Source organism: Apus apus, chromosome 4, assembly GCF_020740795.1.
Source record: "Apus apus isolate bApuApu2 chromosome 4, bApuApu2.pri.cur, whole genome shotgun sequence".
Lineage (NCBI taxonomy): Eukaryota > Metazoa > Chordata > Aves > Apodiformes > Apodidae > Apus > Apus apus.
Window position 1 is genome coordinate 2,314,471 of NC_067285.1, and position 21,473 is coordinate 2,335,943.

The following is a 21,473-nucleotide window of genomic DNA, read 5'->3' on the forward strand; positions in this document are numbered from 1 at the left end:
AAAGCTGGAGAATAGACTCCTCAATCCTAAAGCAATAACCATCAGCAAGTGCCAATTCCAATCACAAAAAAGGGCTGTTTCCAGAAGAACAGACCATCCACTGGTCCTGATGAGTGGAAAGCATCTAACTGCAGCAGAGCAAGCACATGCAGGAAGCAAGAGAGCCAGTTTGAAAATACAACCAGATCTACACCATCTTGCACTTGAAATCTACACATTAGAATTGAAATACAGAAAAAATAAGTGAATTATAACAGGATAAAATGCCCAAAGTATTTAAAAAAACTATGGATATAGACACAGCATATTAAACATATATTTAAAAAAACCCCTAAATTTAAAAAAACCTCTTTATATCACATTACATCTGAGCTCCGAATGTCTGGACAGCAACTGGTGCATTCCTTACTCAATGTATTTCTGAGTCTGATGAAAGAGAACAACAGAGTTCACAAAAAAGAACGCACCTGAAGAAAGGGAATGAAGAGCTAACAAGAACATCCAAACGTGGCATCCACCTGTTCTTTAGAAACATCCATAACTCCTCACAGACTCTAAAAATACAACCTTTTAACTCTGGTCTCTTCTCCCTTTCTGCATTCCATGCAGGAACAGGAAGCACCCAGCTTTCCAAACAAACACACACAGCTGTTTTCCATCTCTCAAGAAGGTCTCCAAACCACACGAGTGGCTCCATGTCAACTGCAACTCTATGAAAAGGGCCAACACCACAACTTCACACACTTCCTACTGCTGTCCCTCTCACCCACCCAGACTCCCTGCCCACGTTCCCAAGATAAGTGTCTGCAGCAGACCCATGGAATGCTTTCAAACCTCTGCCAGCTGGCTAGAGAATGGGTCTTTGAAACACACCTGTGAGAGGACAGCAGTAATTACCCATTCTTGACTGTTCTTAAGAAGACAAAACACACAAGCCCCAAATTGTTTACAAATTTAATGAGTTACAAACCTGCACTTTTCAGTACAATGAACTTGCTTTTTTTAAAAAAAATTACCAAGCTTTCAGCATAGTAGTTCTGCTCAGATATCTATAGTTTTTTAAAGAATATTTACAGAACTGTAACAAAAAAATAAGACTTAAGCGTATTAAAATTTAAGCAAAAAATAGCTCACAATTAAACTGGCAGTAAAGTAGTAACATCATCCAGCAATTGCTTTACAAAATCTGAACTTAAAATCTGAGTGCAAATCCATTCACATTAAAACCCCTGCAATTTTATTAATGAACTGATTTAAAAATGGGTTCTGTGACTGTTTAGATTATTTTCTTGCTCTTGCACTTGTTCTTGAGCTTGATCTTGTCTTCCTGTTCATCCCTCCAGCAGTCTGAGTGGCCCTTCCATCCTCTTCACCAAGTTCTTCCTTAGTTTGGTTTCTTTTCCCTTTTTGTAGCCTTCTATTGTCATCACTCTCTATTTGTACACAAAAAAAGGTTAACTGTAAATTTGTATCACAAATCAAAACATTTTACATAAAATTCAGTCTTCAGTTACATTGTTTTTAAAGGAAATGTCCCTCATGACTACATTTCAAAGATTACATCTATGAATTCAACAAACCAGTTACAAACCCCATACTTCTGCACATCCAATATCCTTTAAGACAGATCCCTGAGGACTTACAGCTATTTCTGAAAGTAGGTTAACATTAATGAGAGCACCAAAACCAATTAGCTACCATTTTAGCTAAAACTCCTTCTACTGATGTGTAAGACTAAAACATATCCAACACCAAAGAAAAATCCTGCAAAAGTGAACAAATAGCAACTGTTTTGTGGCTCAGACAAAGCTGGAAAGTCAGGCTTTAACTATAAAGACTAGACACCTCATTGAGTATTTGGATAGCACAGGGAAGTTACACTGCTGCATGAGATCAGCATCAACCCAAGCACCCGACAGACACTGTCACTAAAATCCATGTGGGAAAAGATGACCTCCCTGGAAGAAAACATCCAGGCAGGTAGGAAAGCACCAGAAAAGATCCATCATTTGGCAAGAACATGTATCAGTACCAGGAAGCAGGAACTAGCAAGTTAAGGTTAAGCACAGACAATAGAACAGGTAAAGAGCCAAACAGACCACGCACAATTTGGCAGGAAATCCCTTAATACGTAGCACTGAAGATTGTTATTTCTAGTTGCATGCATTAATTTAATTATATTTTCTATACATGGAAGATACATGGAACTTTTGTTGTGTTTTTAATTCAAATATAGCTACAAGCTCTTCTAGCATCAACTTAAAAAAACAGTTGATGACAAGTAAAGGTCCTTCAAAACCTAGAGCTACAAAAGCAGGACCTTAGATGGTATTTAGGAGAAACAAGAACAATGGGTGCTACAAATGTGTCTTTATCATGTTCATTCATTATCACCTTCTTCTGCATAACTGCTGCATTTACTCTAAACTACAATTTATTTTTATGGACTGAGACAAAATATATTCTAGAAGAGCACAAAGACATTTTAGAAGCCCAAAAGGAAGAATACATGCCATGTCCCATAAAACCAATCCCCTCTACTTGCTCTGAGCTTGTAGCAACCTTGAAAGTACAAACAGAGGCCAAGCTGATGTTCATAACACCAGCTGCTCTCCAGTGTTGAAGAACACGGAGCCCAGCCCAGCCACAACTAGGCCTGAAATGGAGACAAAGTAAGAACTAACAGACAGGATTTTGCTTGGTGAGAAAAACACCTTTGTGGGTTTTTCCACTGTTTTCCTTTAATTCTCCAATGAGAGATTTTGCTCTCTATATTAAGAGCACAGCAGCCCACAGGAATCTTAGAATTTTGTACACATTATTGTTGTATCTTCAAATAACTTAGCTTTTCTTAGAAAATAGAAAGCAATTCCTTGCCTCACCTGATTTTAACTTCTTGGATGCCAAGTCATCTGCTGGCAACTGACATTTCCTTTTGCGAGAAGTGGACGTTGCCTGTTGTGCAGGGTTAACCCCTTTTCCTTCTCCAGACTGATGATTTTTTTCAGAACCAGTGGATGTCAAACACCCATTTTGGCTTTCTGAACTGGCACCATTCTCTGGCAAGTCACAGCTTTTACGGACAGAAGTAGAAGAAGCTGCCTCTGATGAGAATTCTACCTTTGTCCTTTTATTCCTCAATTGCCTTGTTTTTTCCTGGGATGAATTATTTTCTAGAAGTGTATCCTTGTCTTGCTTAAGGATCCTCTTTTGACCCCTACTTTTGGGCAAAGTAGGTTTTTCCCTAAGAATAGTGGAACTAGTTTCTTCAGATTTGGAAGAAATATTTTTCTTTCTGCCCACTCTTGATAGATTTTCTTTTGCAGTTGGAGCTACTTCAGACAGTATACTCTGCTGTTCTTCAGAAGTTTCATTCTTACCATCTTCTGGCAAGCCCTGAAGTGAGGTGGAACTCACCACCACTGAAGTGACTGTTTGCCTCAAGTTCCTTTTTGAGAGATTAATTTTTTCTTGGGGAGTAGAATTTTCCAAAATCAGCTTTTTTCCTTCCCCATAATTATTCTTTCTGCCACTTCCTTTTGATAAGCCCTGTTTTCCCTGAGCAGAACTTGTGGCTTCTATTAAGAGGGTAATTTTTTTTCTTCTGCCTTTTCTCAATTGATTTTCTTTTGCAGATGAATCCAAAGTTTCTAATGGAACATTTTGATCTTCTTTAGAAGCTTCTTCTCTACCATCATCTGCTGGCAAAGCACGTTTTCCTCTAAGAGAAATGTAATTAGTTGTGTGTGATGCCAGAGCAGTTTCCTTCCTTCTGCCCCTTCCTAATGGCTTCTCTTTTGCACAGGACACTGTTTCCAAAGGCATGGTTTGTTCTTCATTAGTTCTCTCCTCTTTATCATCAGTATCTGACAAGCCACATTTTCTCTGGAGAGAAGATGAACTTTTTGCCTCTGCTACTAGATCAATCTTCTTCCTTTTGTCCCTTGCCGACACATTTGCTTTTTCCTGCAAAGCTTTATTTCCCAAAGCTGAATTTTGATCTTCTCTCCCAGTCATCTTTTTATCATCACCTTCTAGCAACCCACGCCTTGTTCTGATAGAAAGAGATCTAGATGTTTGTGATGCTGCAGCAGCCCCTTGTCTTTTGCCTCTTCTCAGTGGCTTGTCTTCTGTTGAAGAGGGAGCAGCTTCCAAAGCTGAATCTTCCTCTTTTACAAACGCCTCATCTTTACAATGATCTGCACTCAGTGTTTGTTTTTCCATAAAGGTAGAACAATCTATCTGTGGTAGGGAATCAACTTGCTTTCTTCTGCTCCTCCTTACTTGTGAAGAAGTATTTGCTGAAGCCTCATGTTGACCACCTTTGCAAGTCATTCCATTGTCATCCCCAGATAAACTCCCTTTTCCTCCAACTGCTTTGGAACTGGATTCTTCAAGTTCAAAAGTAACTTTTCTACCTCCACCTCTTCTACGTGCAGTTTCACCATTTTCTGCTTGATTCTCCTGCAGAGTTCCAGATGGCTCTGGTTTAAGTACTCCCTGCTCATTTCTTGTCCGCTTTTGACGGCTATGAGCACGACTGGCACTGTTGGCAGCAGGTACTGATGCTGCAGCCATGTTGCTCTTGTCCTTGACATGGTGCTTATTCTGGATACAAACAGAGCCCAAAGAATCTTTGAGAGAAGATTCGTCCATTGCTGTTTCTGACTTAGTTTTGGGAGTAATTATTTCTAGGTTGCTTACATCTTCAGCAAATTCATCAGTCTTCTTCTCCAGAGAGTCTTCTTTGCCTCTCCTCCTTCTAGTTCTGTTTGTTTCTTGTACTGCACTCCTGTTCAGAGCAGTAACTGCCATATTGTTTGTGTCTCCAGAACATGACTCTGTCTTTAATAATCTTGGAGATGCCTCTGTTGTACTTCCCTGAGCATTTTCTGTTTCATCTCCCTGAGATACTTCAACCTCATTTTTGATGCATGACTGTGTTTCAGTATCAGCTGAAGTTTCCTCTGTTTTCTGAATGTTCCGTATGTTTTCAAGCACCATCCCGCAAATGTCAGCTTTTCCATCAGCTGAGTGCTTTCTAGCCCTTCTTAAAGACTTAACTCTTTTCTCTGCTATCTTTATTTCAAGCTTGGTTTTGCTTTCAGCTTCTTCTGCTGGGGCAGCCTCAGTATCTTGCTCACAAGTCTGTTCATCTCTTTTTATCATCTTTGCTGATGGGACTTTGCGAAGCATCCTTGTCCCATGAAGTTGCTCAGAAGCAGTTTGTTTAACTTGGTCATTTCTAGCTCTTCTTCCTCTTCTAAGTGGAATCAGTGGTTCTGTGTTTTCTACCTTCTTTACTCCTCTAGACTTCTTTGCAGGTGACAGAAACATTTCTTCACTGTCTTCTACACCACCTTCATTAGATTTGTTTTCAGGACTTTTTAAACCCATTTGTACTTGACAATTTTCAGCTTGAGTGCTCCTGGATGCACTTACTCTCTTCATGGTTGGATCACCTTCAGTTTCTAATACGCCATACACCTGCAAAATCTGCCCCATTGTCTCAGGTTCTTTTTGTAGCACTGAAGAATCTTTCCCACAAGACTCAGGATTCTCACTTGGATCTTTTAACTCCTTCGGTTCTTTCCTTTTACCTTGTCCTGATCTTTGAGTAGCTCCATGTGATTCCACAACTGAAACAGTTTCTATTTTTTCCTGAACAGGGTGCTGTGAAACCATTTCTTCTTGTATACAACAGTTTCTTCTCCTTCCTCTCCCTCTGTTTTTAGCTACCGCAGCTGAAGTACTGATTTCTCCCATCTCCTCTTGGTTGCTCTTTTTTCCCAGATCTTGCAGTTCTTTTAAATTCAAATCCTTTTCACACTGCTTTGCTGAAGTAGGATGTGCTGTCTTCCTTGATCTGCCCCTTTTTGGTCTCTGGGTAGACTGGTCTTCACTGGTTGATTCCTGCTGTTGAGAATCTTCACCTTGTGAAATATTTCTTGTGTCTTCTAAAACATTTTTCCCCCATTTGAATTTTTTACATAGAAAAGAGCACAAACAAAAGTTACACATGACAATGTATCAAAATATCAGTGAGTTCCAAACTGTCCTAGTAGAGCCTTCTTACTTGACCAAATCACACTTAATTTTACTTTAACCAGTTATCTTTGAGTGAATGTTGTCCCTGTTAGACAAGTGACTGAGGGGGAGGCTTTTCCTTTTGTCTGTGGACCCATGTGGGATTATTATTAGTTGTTGTTATTATTATTATTATCATCATTATCATTATTATCCATGTTAAGTGGGAGGTGTCCCTGCCCATGCAGGGGGGTTGGAACTAGATGATCTTTCAGGTCCCTCCCAACTCAAACAATTCTGTGATATGATTCTATTTTAAGACTATTCAAAAAAGCTTAGGAATTCTTAAGTAGTTATGGTGTAGAGCAGTAACATTCCCAAATGATCTCTGAACTCATGGTATTGTTTTTTAATTTATTGGAGGCTAAATAGTGTTGCTTGCAATAAATGTTCATTCTTAGTCAGCTCCTGTGTTTTGAGGGATCTCCATCACAGTGGCACTCAGAGATTTAAGATATGTTTTGGAAAGTGTCCTGGTTTGAGCCAGGATGAAGCCAATTTTCTTTTGAATATTTTTTTTTTTCCCTTCAGTGAACTATCTTACAAGCAGCACATTTGCTGAAACTAGCAGCAAGTTTTCCAGCCAGTGGAACGATAGAGCCTGAGTGTTGATAGATTCTGCTGAGAGACTAAGGGCATTTTGCTCTGCTGGTGGGATTTGCTACTTTGGACACTAAGGGAGCAGAAGACTCGTATCTACAATCCTCCCACAGGGAGGAGTGGACTAGACAGATGGCAAAATGGGCCAAAGTATTCCATCCAAAAGATACTTGGCATTTGGTATAAACTCAGGGATCATGGAAGTTAGGCCCCTTCTTCTTCCTTTCTCTTTCATCCATGGCCAGTGTCCAGAGAGGACTCCATCTATCCATCACTATTGATGGCCTTTGCCTTCCTGCCCCTCAAAACTCTGCCCTCAACTCCTATTTTGCTCTGCCACCATTTCCAGACATCCTGGAGCTGCTCACAGCTCAGGAGAGTGATGTGGGAGTGGCTGCAGGGAGGCAATAGGGTTTTGCACATTCCTGCACATTATTTTACAGTATTTCATTAAAGCTATCTAGCTTAGTTTTCAATCAGGAAAGTCTCTCTCCTTGTTCTCTCTCTCCTTTACCTACCTGTGTGGGAGGGGATGGTGAGCACTGTTGTCACTGGTTTAGTTGCTAATCCAGAGTCAAACTGTGACAGAAAGTTTTTGCAGGGAAAGATGATTCTAAGTGGAGATCTTAACATCAGGTTTTTTAGTGGCATATTTGGAGATGCCAGCTTCACCACACCAAAAAACTACTACACTGTTACTTCTGCACCAACAGAATTCCAACACCTGGTGCTCACCGTGGAGAACTGAACAAATTCCCTGAACTATCCACACTTTGCACTGTTTTTGAATTTTCTTCTAAACTTCATGATAACTTCATATTTTTTTTCCTCTAGATCAAGCAAATATATTTGTACCTACCGTGTTTTTGATTGGAATGTGTAGAAGGAGATGCACTGTCTTCTGGCTTAGAATCTGTAACATTTACTGATCTGACCTAAGGGAATAAACAAAAATCAATAAATGCATGTCTGACAGGACAAGAAATAATGGAGTCAACCTGTACAAAATTAATGTACAGTAATAGCTGAAAAAAGTCTTGTCAACCACTTTTCTCCAAAAAAGAAATCAAAGTTTTGTAACTGTATCCGTGTATCTGATATTAGCAGTAAATACATAAAACCTCATACTTGCCATCTGAGCCAGTGTAGCAGTTCTTAAAGTCAAAGACAACAGTACATAGAATTTTAAAAAGTATTTCTTGAATTGGTTGAGAAGTGTCCAAATGAGTGCTCAAGAGGTTTGGGGGATTGCAGCCAAATCATTTCAGTATTTCGTGGTTCACACGGGTGAGCTCTAGGCCCAGGGATACTCAACATTTTACCAGTGGATCTGGGAATGAATGTAAAAATCATTACTAATAAAATTCACAAATGACAGGAGTGATGAAGCTGTGGATTATAAGGTTGGAATGGTAGAGCAACCTCAGTAACATTCCTTCAAAGAAAAGTAGCATTAGCACAGGCCAATGCACAATGATAAAACCATCTTTATGAAAGAGGCATCCATCCAGGAAGCCATGAAAAGCTTGGGGGCACAGTGAGCAATTAGCTGATCACACAAGAACATGTTTTGTCAAATGCTTAAAGAAAAACAGCTTAAAATTTAACCTATAGGGTATCAAGCAGCTGTACAAAAAAAAAAAAACAACACAAAAACAACCAACCATACACCTTGCTTATGAAAAGGAAGGCTGAGAAAGGATTTGATATAAGCAATTTGGAGGGTGCTTTAAAAAGAACAGGAACAGATTACCAGAGAAAAAAAGTGTTCAGATTGCAATGTGTATTGAGCTCTGTCTGCCAGCAGGGAGGCAGGCACAGGAGAAGGCTACCAGGAAGAAAGATGGCCATCTTCACAGCCTTCACATCCACATGAAGTGCTCTTCAAGAAGGTATCTTTTCCACCAGAGGGAATGGGCATGGCCGATTCCCGCGCAGACCACTTGCGGAGCGGAGAGCCGGGCTTCCCGGAGTCTGTGAAGCCGGGGCAGAGCGGGCAGACCCGAAACTGAGTGGAAATTCTATCAGGAACCGGAAGGCTGATGTGTCGGGGACGCGTCTGAGAACCGCGACAAAATTGAAAAGTGGCCTCTGGGCAGCTCCTCAGAGCAGCGGCAGCGCGGAGAGCGGCACCAGCTGGGTTAGAGTGGCACGGCGCAAGCAATTTCGTGTGGGTCACAACACGACCAAAAGCCCCCGTGAGAAAGAATGTGGGAACTCGGGCTGAGCTTTCGTGCAGGTCTGGGGCTGCAGCGAATGGCTGAGCCTGGCACTGGTACCAGAGGGAGGCAGGGACACTGCTTGCGTGCGGTGTGAGCAAGAACGTGATCTGCACGGGCAGGTGGGTGAACTGAGGGAGGAGGCAGAGAGGTTAAGAGGCATCAGAGAATGCAAAAGCGAAACAGATTGGTGGAGCCACACTCTGAGGCAAGGGCAGAAGGAAGAGGTTCTGGAGCAAGTGATGGATCCCCTCCCCTCCTGTCATCAGAGAGAAGGAGGGAACTCAGGGGACAGGGAGGAATGGAGAGGTCAGTGAAAACACTCATGCCCCGCCCCCCCCACCTCCCAGCTGCCCTTGAAAAATAGGGATGAGGCTTTGGAACTTCAGGGCCAGGCAAAGGAAGATGGGAGAGGTAGATCCATCTAGTGCATCACCTAGGGCTTGTCACTCACCCCCACACCGTAGGACTTCTTCAGCTAAGAAGAAAAGGAGAATAATTGTGGTGGGTGACTCCCTTCTGAGGGGAACAGAAGGGCCCATTTGTCAACCAGACCCATCCCCCAGGGAAGTCTGCTGCTTCTCTGGGGCTTGGATTAGAGATGTTAAAAGGAAACTCTCTGATCTGGTGCAGCCCTCTGACTACTGTCCACTGCTGGTTTTTCAGGTTGGCAGTGATAAAATTGTCACAAGGAGTCCAAGGGCAATGAAGAGAGACTTCAGGGTCCTGAGACGGCTGGTTAGGGGCTGTGGAGCACAAGCAGCTCTTGCCTCCATTCCTGTTGCAAGAAAGGGTGAAGAGATAAACAGGAGGAGCCTGCAGATCAATGCATGGCTGTGTGACTGGTGCCATAGGCAGGGCTTTGGGTTTTTTGATCACAGGCTGCTATACAAGGCACCTGACCTGCTGGTGGCAGGTGGGATGCACCTGTTCCAGAGGGGGAAAAGGCTTTTGGGGCAGGAGTGCTCATTGACAGGGCTTTAAACTAGATATGAAGGGGGAAGGGGAGATAACTGGGCCTGTTAAGGACAAGCCCAAGAGAAACATGCCAGGGCTTGAAGGATGGTGGACTAGGGAAGATTCTGCATTTCATATGAGAGAAAGGATAGGTAAGTTTAGAAATCATGGAAGCACCTGAGAAGGGTCTGGTAGGAAATGGGGCCCACAGTGGAAAAAAATGTGTTGGAATCATTAGCTCATCTGAAGTGCATCTATACCAATGCACACAGCATGAGCAACAAATGGGGAGCTTGAAGCCATGATACACCAGGAAAACCATGACAGTGGCTATCACAGAAACGTGGTGGCATTCATCAAATGACTGGAGTGCCACAATTGATGGCTACAAGCTCTTCAGGAGGGATAGAAAGGGAAGGAGAGGGGGTGGAGTGGCCCTGTGTGTTAGAGAATGCTATGAGAGCTTGGAAACCAAGTATAGTCATGATGAAGTTGAGAGTGTGTGGATGAGGTTAAGGGCCAATAAAGCTGGTATTGCTGTGGGAGTCTGCTATAGACCTCCCAACCAAAGCAGTGAGGTGGATGAAGCTTTCTATAAGCAGTTGGGAGGAATCTCCCAGTCACTTGCTGTTGTTCTTGTGGGGGAACTTTAACCTCCCAGACATCTGCCGGGAATACAACACAGCAGAGGGAACATTCCAAAAGGTTCCTGGAATGAGTGGAAGATAACTTCCTTGCACAGCTGATAAGTGAGCTGACCAGGGAAGGTGGCCTCCTGGACCTGCTTCTGGTGAACAGGGAATATCTTGTGGGGGAAGTAAAAGCTGGAGGCCATCTAGGGCACAGTGATCATGAGATGACTGAGTTTTTGATCCTTGGAGAAACAAGGAGAGGGGTTAGTAAAACTGCCACCTTAGACTTCCAGAGGGCAAATTTCACCTTCTCAGAAGAGTGATGGACCAAGTCCCTTGGGAGGCGCCTTGAAGGATAAAGGAGTTCAGAAAGGCTGGACATACTTCAAGCAAGAAGTTGTAAAGGCACAGGAGCTGCTGTCCCCACGTGCTGGAAAACCAGTAAGTGGAATATGAGACCAGCCTGGCTAAACAGGGACCTTTGGCTGGACATTAGGAACAAAAGGAGAGTCTATGACCTTTGGAAGAGGGGACAGGTCACTCATGAACTCTATGAAGATGAAGTGAACCTATGCAGGGTGAAAATTAGGAGAGCCCAAGCACAGCTAGAGCTCAAACTAGTTACAGCTTTTAGGGATAATAAAAAATGTTTCTACAAGTTCACAGCAAAAGGACGATTAGGGAAAATCTCCATCCTTTATTGGATGCAGAGGGAATCTTAGTAACAAAGGATGAGGAAAAGGCTGAGGTGCTCAACACCTACTTTGCCTCAGTCTTTAGCAGTGGAACCAGCTGTTCCATGGATACACAGCCACATGAGGGGAATGAGGTCATCACAATTAAAGAGGAAGTGGTCTGAGACCTGCTACACCACTTAGATGCACACAAGTCTATGGGACCAGATGGGCTACATCCAAGGGTGCTGAAAGAGTTGGCAGACGTGATCACCAGGCCACTTTCCATTATTAACCTGAAGTCCTGGCTAACTGAGGAGGTCTAAATGGACTGGAAGGTAGGAAATGTAACACCCATCTATAAGAAAGGCAGAAAGGAGGATCCAGTAAACTATAGACCTATCAGTCTAACTTCAGTACCAGGGAAGGTCATGGAGCAGATCTTGAGTGTTATTAGAAGACATATAAAGAGTAACCAGGGGATCAGGCCCAGTCAGCATGGGTTTATGAAAGGCAGGTCCTGCCTGACGACCCTGATCTCCTTTTATGACCTGATGACTTGACTATTGGATGAGGGAAAGGCTGTGGATATTGTCTATCTGGACCTCCAAAAAGCACTTGACATGGTTCCCCACAGAACTGACATAAAAAAAACTGGCTGCTCATGGCCTGGATGAGCATATGATCTGTTGGACCAAGCACTGGCTGGACAGTTGGGCCCAAAGAGTGGTGGTCAATGGAGTCAAATCCAGCTAGGGCCAGTCACAAGTGGTGTTCTTCAGGGCTCAGTGTTGGGACTGTTTCTGTTTAACACCTTTATTGATGACCTTGGTAAGGACATCGAGTGTATTATCAGTAAGTTTGCAGATGACACCAAGCTAGGTGGGAGTTTTGATCTGCATGAGGATAGGGAGGCTCTGCAGAGAGACTTGGACAGATGAGATGGTTGGGCTAATGTTAATGGTCTGGGCTTCAACAAGGGTCCTGCACTTGGGCCAAACAACCCCAGGCAACGCTCCAGGCTTAGGGAAGTGTGGCTGGAAAGTGTCTGGCAGAAAAGGACCTGGGGGTTCTCATTGACAAGGGGCTGAATATGAGTCAGCAGTGTGCCCAGGTGGCCAAGAAAGCCAATGGCATCCAGGCTTGTATTAGAAATGGTGTGACCAGCAGAAGCAGAGAGGTGATTGTCCCCCTGTCCTCAGCACTGGTGAGGCCACACCTGGAGTGTTGTGTCCAGTTTTGGGCACCTCAATTCAAGAGAGATCTTGAGGTGCTGGAGTGAGGGCAGAGGAGGGCAACGAAGCTGGTGAAGGGCCTAGAGAATAAATCTTATGAAGAATGCTTGAAGAAGGATCTAAGAGGCCTAAAGATTCATTCTAACTGCAGGCTTCAAACTCTAAATCTGTTCCTTCCAAAAGCTAAATGAAAGTATTTTACCTTTGTTTCCTCTGGTGTACCAAACATTTCTGTGACTCCACCATAGTCCACTTCAGAATCAGAACATTTCTGCCTGGGTTCTGCCAGGAGTCTTTGCAGACCCACAAAATCATCAACTGCTTGATACTTCTCTCTTGGAGTCTTCACTAGTCTACTAATACCAAACATATCTTCTATGGGTTCGACCTTTTCCTTTGGTGTCTTGAAAATACGGCTGACCCCAATCATGTCTTCTACTGGTTGAGACTTCACCCTTGGAGTTTTCTTGATGAAACTAACACCTGCCACATCTTTTACTGCTTCCTTTCCTTGTACTGGAGTTTTCTGCAATCTTCTAAAGGCAAGTTCATCTGTAATAGGTCCCAGCTCTTGCTGTGGGGTTCTCAATAGCTGCTTTATGCCTGACAGGACCTCAACAGGCTCCAACTTCTGTTTTGGGGTCTTCATGAGTTGCTTGATTCCTGATAGGACCTCAACAGGCTCTGGCTTCTGCTTTGGGGTTTTCATAAGCTGCTTGATTCCTGATAGGGCCTCAGCTGGCTCTGGCTTTTGCTTCGGGGTCTTCATGAGCTGCTTGATGCCTGACAGGACCTCAGCAGGCTCCAACTTCTGCTTTGGGGTCTTCATGAGTTGCTTGATTCCTGATAGGGTCTCAGCTGGCTCTGGCTTTTGCTTCGGGGTCTTCATGAGCTGCTTAATGCCTGATAGGACCTCAACAGGCTCTGGCTTCTGCTTTGGGGTCTTCATGAGCTTCTTGATGCCCGACAGGGCCTCAGCTGGCTCTGGCTTTTGCTTCGGGGTCTTCATGAGCTGCTTGATGCCTGATAGGACCTCAACAGGCTCTGACTTCTGCTTTGGGGTCTTCATGAGCTGCTTGATGCCTGACAAGGCCTCTACCAGTTCCGGTCTTTGCTCTGGGGTCCTTAAAAGCTGCTTAGTGCCTGACATGACCTCAGCTGGCTCCAACTTCTGCTTTGAAGTACTCCTTTTTCTTCTTGACGTCACTTGAGATACTTCTTTTTCTGGAATTCTTGACAAACTATCCCCACTACCAATTTCTTCCAGCATAGTTTTTCTTTTTTCAGGAGTTTTTGTGGATACTGCATCAAACATAGACTTGAGAGACTCGTTCTCTCTTAATAAGTGATAAATGCCTGGACTATCTTGTTCCTGTTCTGCAGCATCTGAACTATTTAATGGTGACACCATCATCTCTCCTGAAACAAGCAGCAGATTGATGTAATTTGCAAAAAGAATTCAACAGAAAATCCAAGCATTCTAATTGCTGTATAACTAAGTAAAACAGATTCAAACAGCTGGAGCCTTCCAAAAATGTGCATCAACAATTGCCTTGATAATTAGCTTCTACAAGACAGAGCATACATTTTAAAAATTGTCTATAAAAATTATTCTTTCTTATTTATTCTGATATGAAAGTTTTCTGTTGTCCCAAAAATTTCCAGTGGTGCAAGTTTTTAATTGCAATTTCTTCTATGCTCTGAAGCAATACCAGACACAAATCAGAAACCTGCACATTAAAGAACATACATTTGACTTTTCTGACAACAAGAAAAAATAAATTACAAGAGATTTTTGTAAAATTTGTATCATAGAATGTCACCATTTGGAATGGACCCATAAGGATTAGAGAGTTCAACCCCCTGCTCCTCACAGGTCTGCCTAAAACTAAACCATAAGAACTAGTGTTCTCCAGACATTCCTTGGACTCTGACAGACTTGGTGCCTTGACCACTTCCCTAGGGAACCTCTTCCAGTGACTAACCACCTTATCAGTCCCTTTTCCTTATGTTGCCAGATGCTCTATCTCAGAACATCAGCTCTGCCCAGGCTTAGACTACTCACTGTCTCAAGCAGCAGACACACCTCTACCCCTAAATATACCTAAACATTTCCTTTCTTTTCAGGTAACAAACATACCAGATTCCTCAGGAGTCTGCAACTCAGAAATATCCACTGCATTACACGTTGGTGTAGAATCAGTCTTCTCAACAGTGGCCAAAGAGAATGTACTCCCATTCTTATTTTCTGGAGTTTGGAACATTTCAGTCATTCCTATAAATTATATTCAGAGAAATGAGGATATGCTTTGACAGAAGAACTACACAACTGGCAAAGTGGGCTACAGCCTCTAAAAACTTACCTGTGAAACTTTCATCCATATTCCTGTTTAGCTTCAAGACAGGATTTTTTACCACTTTAGGCACCCGTCCAGCTGTTCTGACTCTGGTGGCATAAGCTCTACCTACAACTATTGTATCAGGTGACTCTGCATGACCTGTACTGACATGACCTTTGACTTTTTTTTCTGGAGTCTGCACAAGAGAAAGAAGGAAAAAAAAATAATGTTAGTAACCAAAGTTCCCTTTTATACAAAATCTGTATTTTTTATGAACTGTGACAAAGACACCAACACCCATTTGGTATCATACTAAAAGCTCACCAGCTTCCAGTTTCTGTAGCAGAACACCTACGAGCTGTTTTGTGGTTGTGGAGAAACAAAAAGGAATACCTTTGGTGCCCGAGTTGTCTTCTTGAGAGGTCTTCCTCTTCGGACACTTCTTTTAACAGCCTTTGACTGTGGTCTTGCAACACCTAATTTTACCACTTCTGCCCAAGATTTTGCAACTAAGAAGAGAAATAACCACTTTAATTCTCAGCTTTATAAAGGGAAATTCATAATTTGTTTTTATTCCAACGGATTTGCTGCAGTCAGACACAGGGAAGTCCTTATGGTGTCATCAGACAACACCTATACCTAAGTGCCTTGTGAAATGCTTTCAGTTGGAAGACAGACTCAATTTCAGCTGAAGTTGATCAAGTGCCCAATCACCCAGCATGGCCATTTCCACCACAAAACAACAACAAAAAGCTCCACACAGTGTCAAACAGATGTTAGATCCTAGAACTGAGGGCTGATCCAATTGTGTCCTCTCTCTTTTTGTAGGGAAATAATTTTTCCCAATAGAAACTTGCCATAAGCCCTTCAGTCTCCTTCATTATACTGGAACTTTTCCCTGGTGGGACATGAGATTTCAACATCAGAGGAATGGCTTCTTAGCAAAACATATCCAGCTTTTCTTTTTCACCACCTTCCAAGGAAGGTTGTAGCCAGGAAATTACTTATTTATACTGCTTACAGCATTTAGATCTACACAGATATTCCCTAATTTTTTCTTATATCACCTTCTCCCTATAACATACTGTGAAAATTCCCAAAGCAAGGTTATCTTTACCACACCATCATTCTCTACTCAGAGGAACAGGGGAATTGGTTACAACTCTGGAATAAATGAAGCTGTAAGGTGGAAGGACATCTGCCCTGTTTCCTTGAGAAATAGGCTATGAGAAGACAGGCATCCTATACAATAAACAATTGTGTTTTTTTGTAAATAGAGATAAAAGGGGAATGCTGTTTCTGAAGGATGTTATTCTCTTGTCAGAATTGCTGTGCAAGTTGGGGAAAGTCTGTAAATAAAAAACTTTCAGAAGCTGTCATTGCTAGGGTGATCAGGATACGCAGAAAAAAAGCCAAGGATGCAAAAAATTACCTGAAAAAGCATTGGAAACACAGAGTTTTCTTTTGGATGCAAAGTAGACACCCAAAATTTATAAGAACTGTGGTGTGCTTTTCATATTCAAGAAGAAACTGCTGCACTGCTATCAAAAAGCACACATTTCAGAGAGGTGGTATGTCATAATTTTTTAAGTATTCTGATGCCATGAAAATGGACAGAACCACCAAAGCCACTGAAAAAAATAACCTAATAATTTCACTAAAAGAATAATGCCACTTCCAGCTGTAGTAACCAGGAAGTATTGTGATTTTATCTCATCATCTGATAATAATTATGAGACCATTGTTGGGACATTTTGTAGTATGTTGTTCAAAATTATAAACAAACAATGGAGACAGTAAAGAGTAATCAACATCCCTGGGTGAATAGTGGTGTTGGTGGGAAACTTGAAATTTGAAAGAATCAAAATTAAGTTAATTTATGAAAACAGATGACAAAGACACTTTATCTGTAAGTTTCCTCAAAGATAAAAATGTCAGGAGCCAGGGCTTTCCTATCAATGCTTCTGATGCTGCAAAAACTACCTCAAAGCAGTGTTCAATGTTTAAATACAATGGTTCAACTTCCAAAATATTCCAAATGACACCCAGTTATCATCCTGTTTTTCATTATGTATGTTATATATAATTGTCAGCAGTTCAGGGCAATCAAGTCCATGGATAAAGTTGTGAATTGTGCATAAAAACAAGGCATAAAACCCAAACTGAAGCTCAACTGCTTAGACAGTGCAGGTTTTCAAATGAAAATTGATGGAACTGACAAAATTTGATTTAGTTCAGTACTACTTGAACTTGAAGGACTTGGATGATCACTACTGCAACTAAACTTGGAAAGACAACCTTATTTCTACCGTTTTCCAACTTCTGAACATTTAGATTTTCGCTCTAGATACAGGGTTATTCATACTTTAGTAATTTGTTTTATGAATATGAGAAAATGTAACACTTTGCAATTCACAGTGGTTCACAGCAAGTAGAACCCCCATCAGAAGATACACTAACCATTTGGTGGCCTCTGCATAACAAAAAGATAGGCTTACTTCAGTTTTGGTCCTGTATTTTAAAGCATGAAAAATCATATTAAAAATTAACTGCTGAAACAAACCTAGTAAATTGGCACTAGAGGCACCACTTCTTCTTTTTGCATTAATAGCTGCTACAGCCCCACTCCTCCTCTTCATGGGAGTGACCTTCAAAGCAAGTTGTGCACTTCTGGTTAACTTGTCAGGTGTAGCCATTGACAAGGTTTTATCATCTTGGTTAACATTAGAAGATTTGGGTGTTTTCACTCGGGCACTACTTTTCTCCTTTGGATTCACAGCATCTGCACCAGCCTCCTTCTCTTCTGCAATTGGAGATGGGGTTGTGATGTGAGCAACAGAGAAACGTCCTTTTGCAGAAGGTGCTGGAGAGCCCAAAGGTAATTCAGGTGTTGCCTTCCCAGAGGCAGGAGATGAGGCAGCTGGGGACTTCTGGGCTAGTATTTTTCTTGGTGACATTTTTTCTTTCTGCAAATATTCAGTAAGTTCCTGGTAGAAAAAAGAAAAAAATACATAAAGCTAAAATGTGACTAGATATAGCTGAGCTGCAAATGCTCATCTGCATCTGGCATGTAAATACAACAGTATAAAATATCAGACCATTTGCAAAAGCCTTAAAAGGTATTTTCTGAAAACAAACTTTTAACAAGTTTAAAATGTCAAAGCAGTCTCAAAAGACACATGCAAATTCAATTGAATAAGTTAAGTGAACTTATTATTCCACTTCATTCAAAAGTTTTGTTCACAACAAGCACATCACACACATTTTCAGTAGTTTAAATCAACAGCAAACATATTCAAGCCTCTAGCCATCCCATGTGGCAGCAGCTGGCACAGTTTGCCAACAAACTACTGTTCTGTTTTCTGTTATTTATGGTAAACTGCAACTTTTAGACACTGCTGCTAAGCACAAACATGCAGAAACATACTCCTGCATATGCACCAGAATGAGCAATAGGTGTGAGGTGAAAGGCAGATCTAAATGGTAAGGTGAGCCCCTTCCTACAATGGAGAAGAAAATGGCCATTTAAATGTGATTCTTTCAAATATCTTTTTAATTTGCAATTAATTACAATTTCCACTTCCCAACATAGATCTAACAAGGTTTATTACTCATTGTTCATTAATTTTACAAGTCTTAGAATTTATAAAATCTGTTCCCATTGTCTTAAGCACTTGGTTAATCTCAACACTTACCTGGACTGCAAAGTGCTTCAGGCCCTGAGCTTTTTTCAGAACAGCACGTGGTGAGTTTCCAAAGGGCAAGCTCAGCCTGGCAGGAATTGCTCCTCTTTTAAGGGGGGAGTTGGGAGGCAAACTTTTATCAAAAAGCTCTGGACTCAGGTGACCACCAAAAGACACCCTCTTTCTTTTCCCCGAAGGCTGAAGCAGCAAATCACTTTTCCTCTTCTGGGATACCCTTTTCCTCTTGCCTAAAAGTAACAATTGAAAATATTTCTATATATCACAGAATCCAAATCAATATTTTAACCAGCACAGAAAACAGTGCTTACTCATGCATTTTAAAGTTGGAAACATATTAGAAGGCAACTTACCTTCAAGAAAAATAGATTCAACTGGGTAAACTTTTTCACATCTTGTGTTATTTTTATTGTCTATATAACTATGATAAATATTTTAGAGCTGTTATGTCAGCAACGAGTTCTGTGTTTTATGCAAGTGAAAAAATTCTCATAAAAACAATGAGGGAGAGGATTAAACATATTTACCTGATTCTTCTTCAGCCAGCGGGCCAGAAACACTCGTTTCTGTGACAGTCTCGTCTTTCAGTTCAGTAGCACTTCCAGAAGACCTTCTCTTTGAGGACAATCTACGAGGTCTTGTAATGCTGGGATCTTCCGAATGCTGTGTCTGATGATCCCCCTTTATGGGCAGCTCCTCCTGACTTCCACTCTCTTCTCTGGCTGTACTCTTGTTGTCATGCTCTGCAACATCACTTGTCTCCAATGCTTTTTCAGTTGGCAGCCCAGAGGTCCTTGGCCTGCCCCTCTTTCTTCCAGAGCCAGATTTCTGACTAGCAGGAGATGCCACTTTTGATGTTACCTCATCTGAAGCCAGTGTCTCTGAAAGGACACTTTTGTTTGCTATTTCTTTACTTTGCCTGCTGTTTCTTCTGGGACTCTTGGAGTTAGAGGCAGGAGTTTCAGGATGTCCATCTTTTGAGTTAACAAGGTTTGCCTGATCACAAGTTGCTTTCAGCACATCTTCTTTTACAGACTTTCGTGGTGTGTGCTGTGTACTATTTCGCCTTTGTTTTAAGCATTTTTCTGCCAAAGGTGGTTCTTGGAGGCCGTCATTTCTGCAGACTGCATCTTCTCTTTGACCTTCAGCTAAAGCTCCTGAAAAAGACTTACGTTTGAATGACACACGTCGTCCAGTTTTTGGAGTATCAGGATTTCCAGGAGCCACTCCACTGGTTTCTTTGAGAGGTGATACAAAACGGGACCGAGGACTCTTCCTTCTGGGTGCTGGTGCAGGCAGAACATATTTCTCTGCTTCAGAAGCATTTGTCATGTCTGTTGTTTGTCCTGGTTTATCTGCTGTTAGTGCAGAGCTGTAGATTTTCACTATATCTGGACAGTCCAGGCGTTCAATGGAGCACTGCCTCAGGGAAAATGCTGCATTTCCACCATTCTGTGCACTGGGTTTGGTTGGATCTTCAGTCCCTGTAGATTCCCCTGCTGTACTTAGTTCCTTAAGTCCGTGCAGGTGATTCATTTTACTAATATATCTTGAGACAGAAAGTCGAGGAGTTCTGGTAAAACTCTTCTTGGCAGAACTTCCCACAGGTGAGAACCGGTTAAATTCTGAAATGATGACATCTGTTATTTTACCAGCGTCAGTATTTTCACTTCTGCCTATTTCTTTTTCTTTCACCAGGCTTCCCAGAGCACAACCACATCTGGATGATGGAATCTGAGCACTTGGTTCTAGCACAACACTCTTTCCATCTTCTTTTGCACCTCGTTGAGAAACATTTCCCTCCAGCAGAGATTTTTTCACTTGAAAGTCATGCTTCAGTTTGTCATACAGTTGACTAAAAGGAGACTTTTCATATTGCATTTTAGTAGATTGCTGGATTTTGCATGAAGATTTGGGTGTTTGTAGTTTGACAGGTAAAGCTTTGGTAATACTTTCCTCTGTACTTTGCTTATTTTCATTGGCTTTGTTTTCTTCACACTCAGCATTATCTACAAAGGAAAAAAGCAAAGCACAACAAAAAAGCAAGATTCAGAGTTACTTTAAAACTGAAGAACTACAAATAGGAGCTCCATAAATACAGATAAAAATTCCTTCCTTTTTCCTCCTAAGACAATCAACCAGAGCCCAGGTTACTGTGAATAAAGTTCTGTTAACAATAACAATTTCTCTCATAATAGAACCACTACTATTGAAATGTTTGATGTAAATTTTAAATTGTAATCTGGAACTTATTCCATATACAGGTAAGGTATTTGGTACTTCACAATTCTATTTTTCTTCTGAATCAATGGCTCATGGACACCTTTTTCTAGGGCTGCCACAGACAAATCTGTAAATACAGAATTACCCAACCATTTAGATGGGCTTGCCACAGTTCAGCCTGGTTTTTGGCAGGGCACAACATGCATTGCACGAAGCGTGGCAGTGCTTTTTTTGGGTAAAGCCAAACAATAAAGCAAAGCCACCACTTCCCAGGTGAGAAAGCAAGTGACTGCACTTGTGCTGCCAACCCACTGCAACCTGCACACTGCATCCAAGGAGGCTGGAGGCAGCATGTTCCACTTGGTCTTTCCCACGAGGGGCACACACCAGCTAGCAGAGCTCACCTGGCATGATGGTTATCTGGTATTTCTATCTGGTAGATACAAATGTTGATACATGCTGACTTTTCTTAATTGTGATGGGAAATAAACCATGTGAAGACAAAGGCAGAGACCTGACATACATGGAAAAGCTGCCAATTATCTTCCAGCAAATGGAAAAAGGGGTGGAAGGGGAGGAGAGACATGGGTAAGACCAGGAAATCAGATCTTTCTGTGAAGCTTTTACCCAACCACAGGCACATATGACAGTATTTTTTTTTTACCAAGCTGTGGGAAACTGTTCTTTTCTCCCTCACGTAAGTTTAAACAAAATACCTTTTAAGCCAGCGAAGGCCTTCTGCTGATTACTGCCAGCTAATGGACTAAAACAGACTTGCTACTCAAGGACAACTGAAACCAAAACAA

General features: G+C 41.8%; 1 protein-coding gene across 1 annotated transcript in view; it reads right to left on the reverse strand.

Annotated features, from left to right (window-relative positions):
* Positions 1-963: 963 nt before the first annotated feature.
* The window catches only part of MKI67 (marker of proliferation Ki-67), a 28,236-nt gene continuing 7,726 nt past the window's right edge, over positions 964-21,473 (reverse strand). The window contains exons 7-16 of the mRNA XM_051616666.1: positions 18,972-20,453; positions 18,439-18,674; positions 17,307-17,730; positions 15,137-15,252; positions 14,768-14,939; positions 14,545-14,679; positions 12,607-13,823; positions 7,547-7,622; positions 2,883-5,957; positions 964-1,433 (exon numbers count right to left, since the gene is read on the reverse strand). Coding sequence (XP_051472626.1) covers positions 1,282-1,433; positions 2,883-5,957; positions 7,547-7,622; positions 12,607-13,823; positions 14,545-14,679; positions 14,768-14,939; positions 15,137-15,252; positions 17,307-17,730; positions 18,439-18,674; positions 18,972-20,453 — 7,085 coding nt within the window. The 3' untranslated portion in view covers positions 964-1,281. The remainder of the gene's footprint in view (positions 1,434-2,882; positions 5,958-7,546; positions 7,623-12,606; positions 13,824-14,544; positions 14,680-14,767; positions 14,940-15,136; positions 15,253-17,306; positions 17,731-18,438; positions 18,675-18,971; positions 20,454-21,473) is intronic.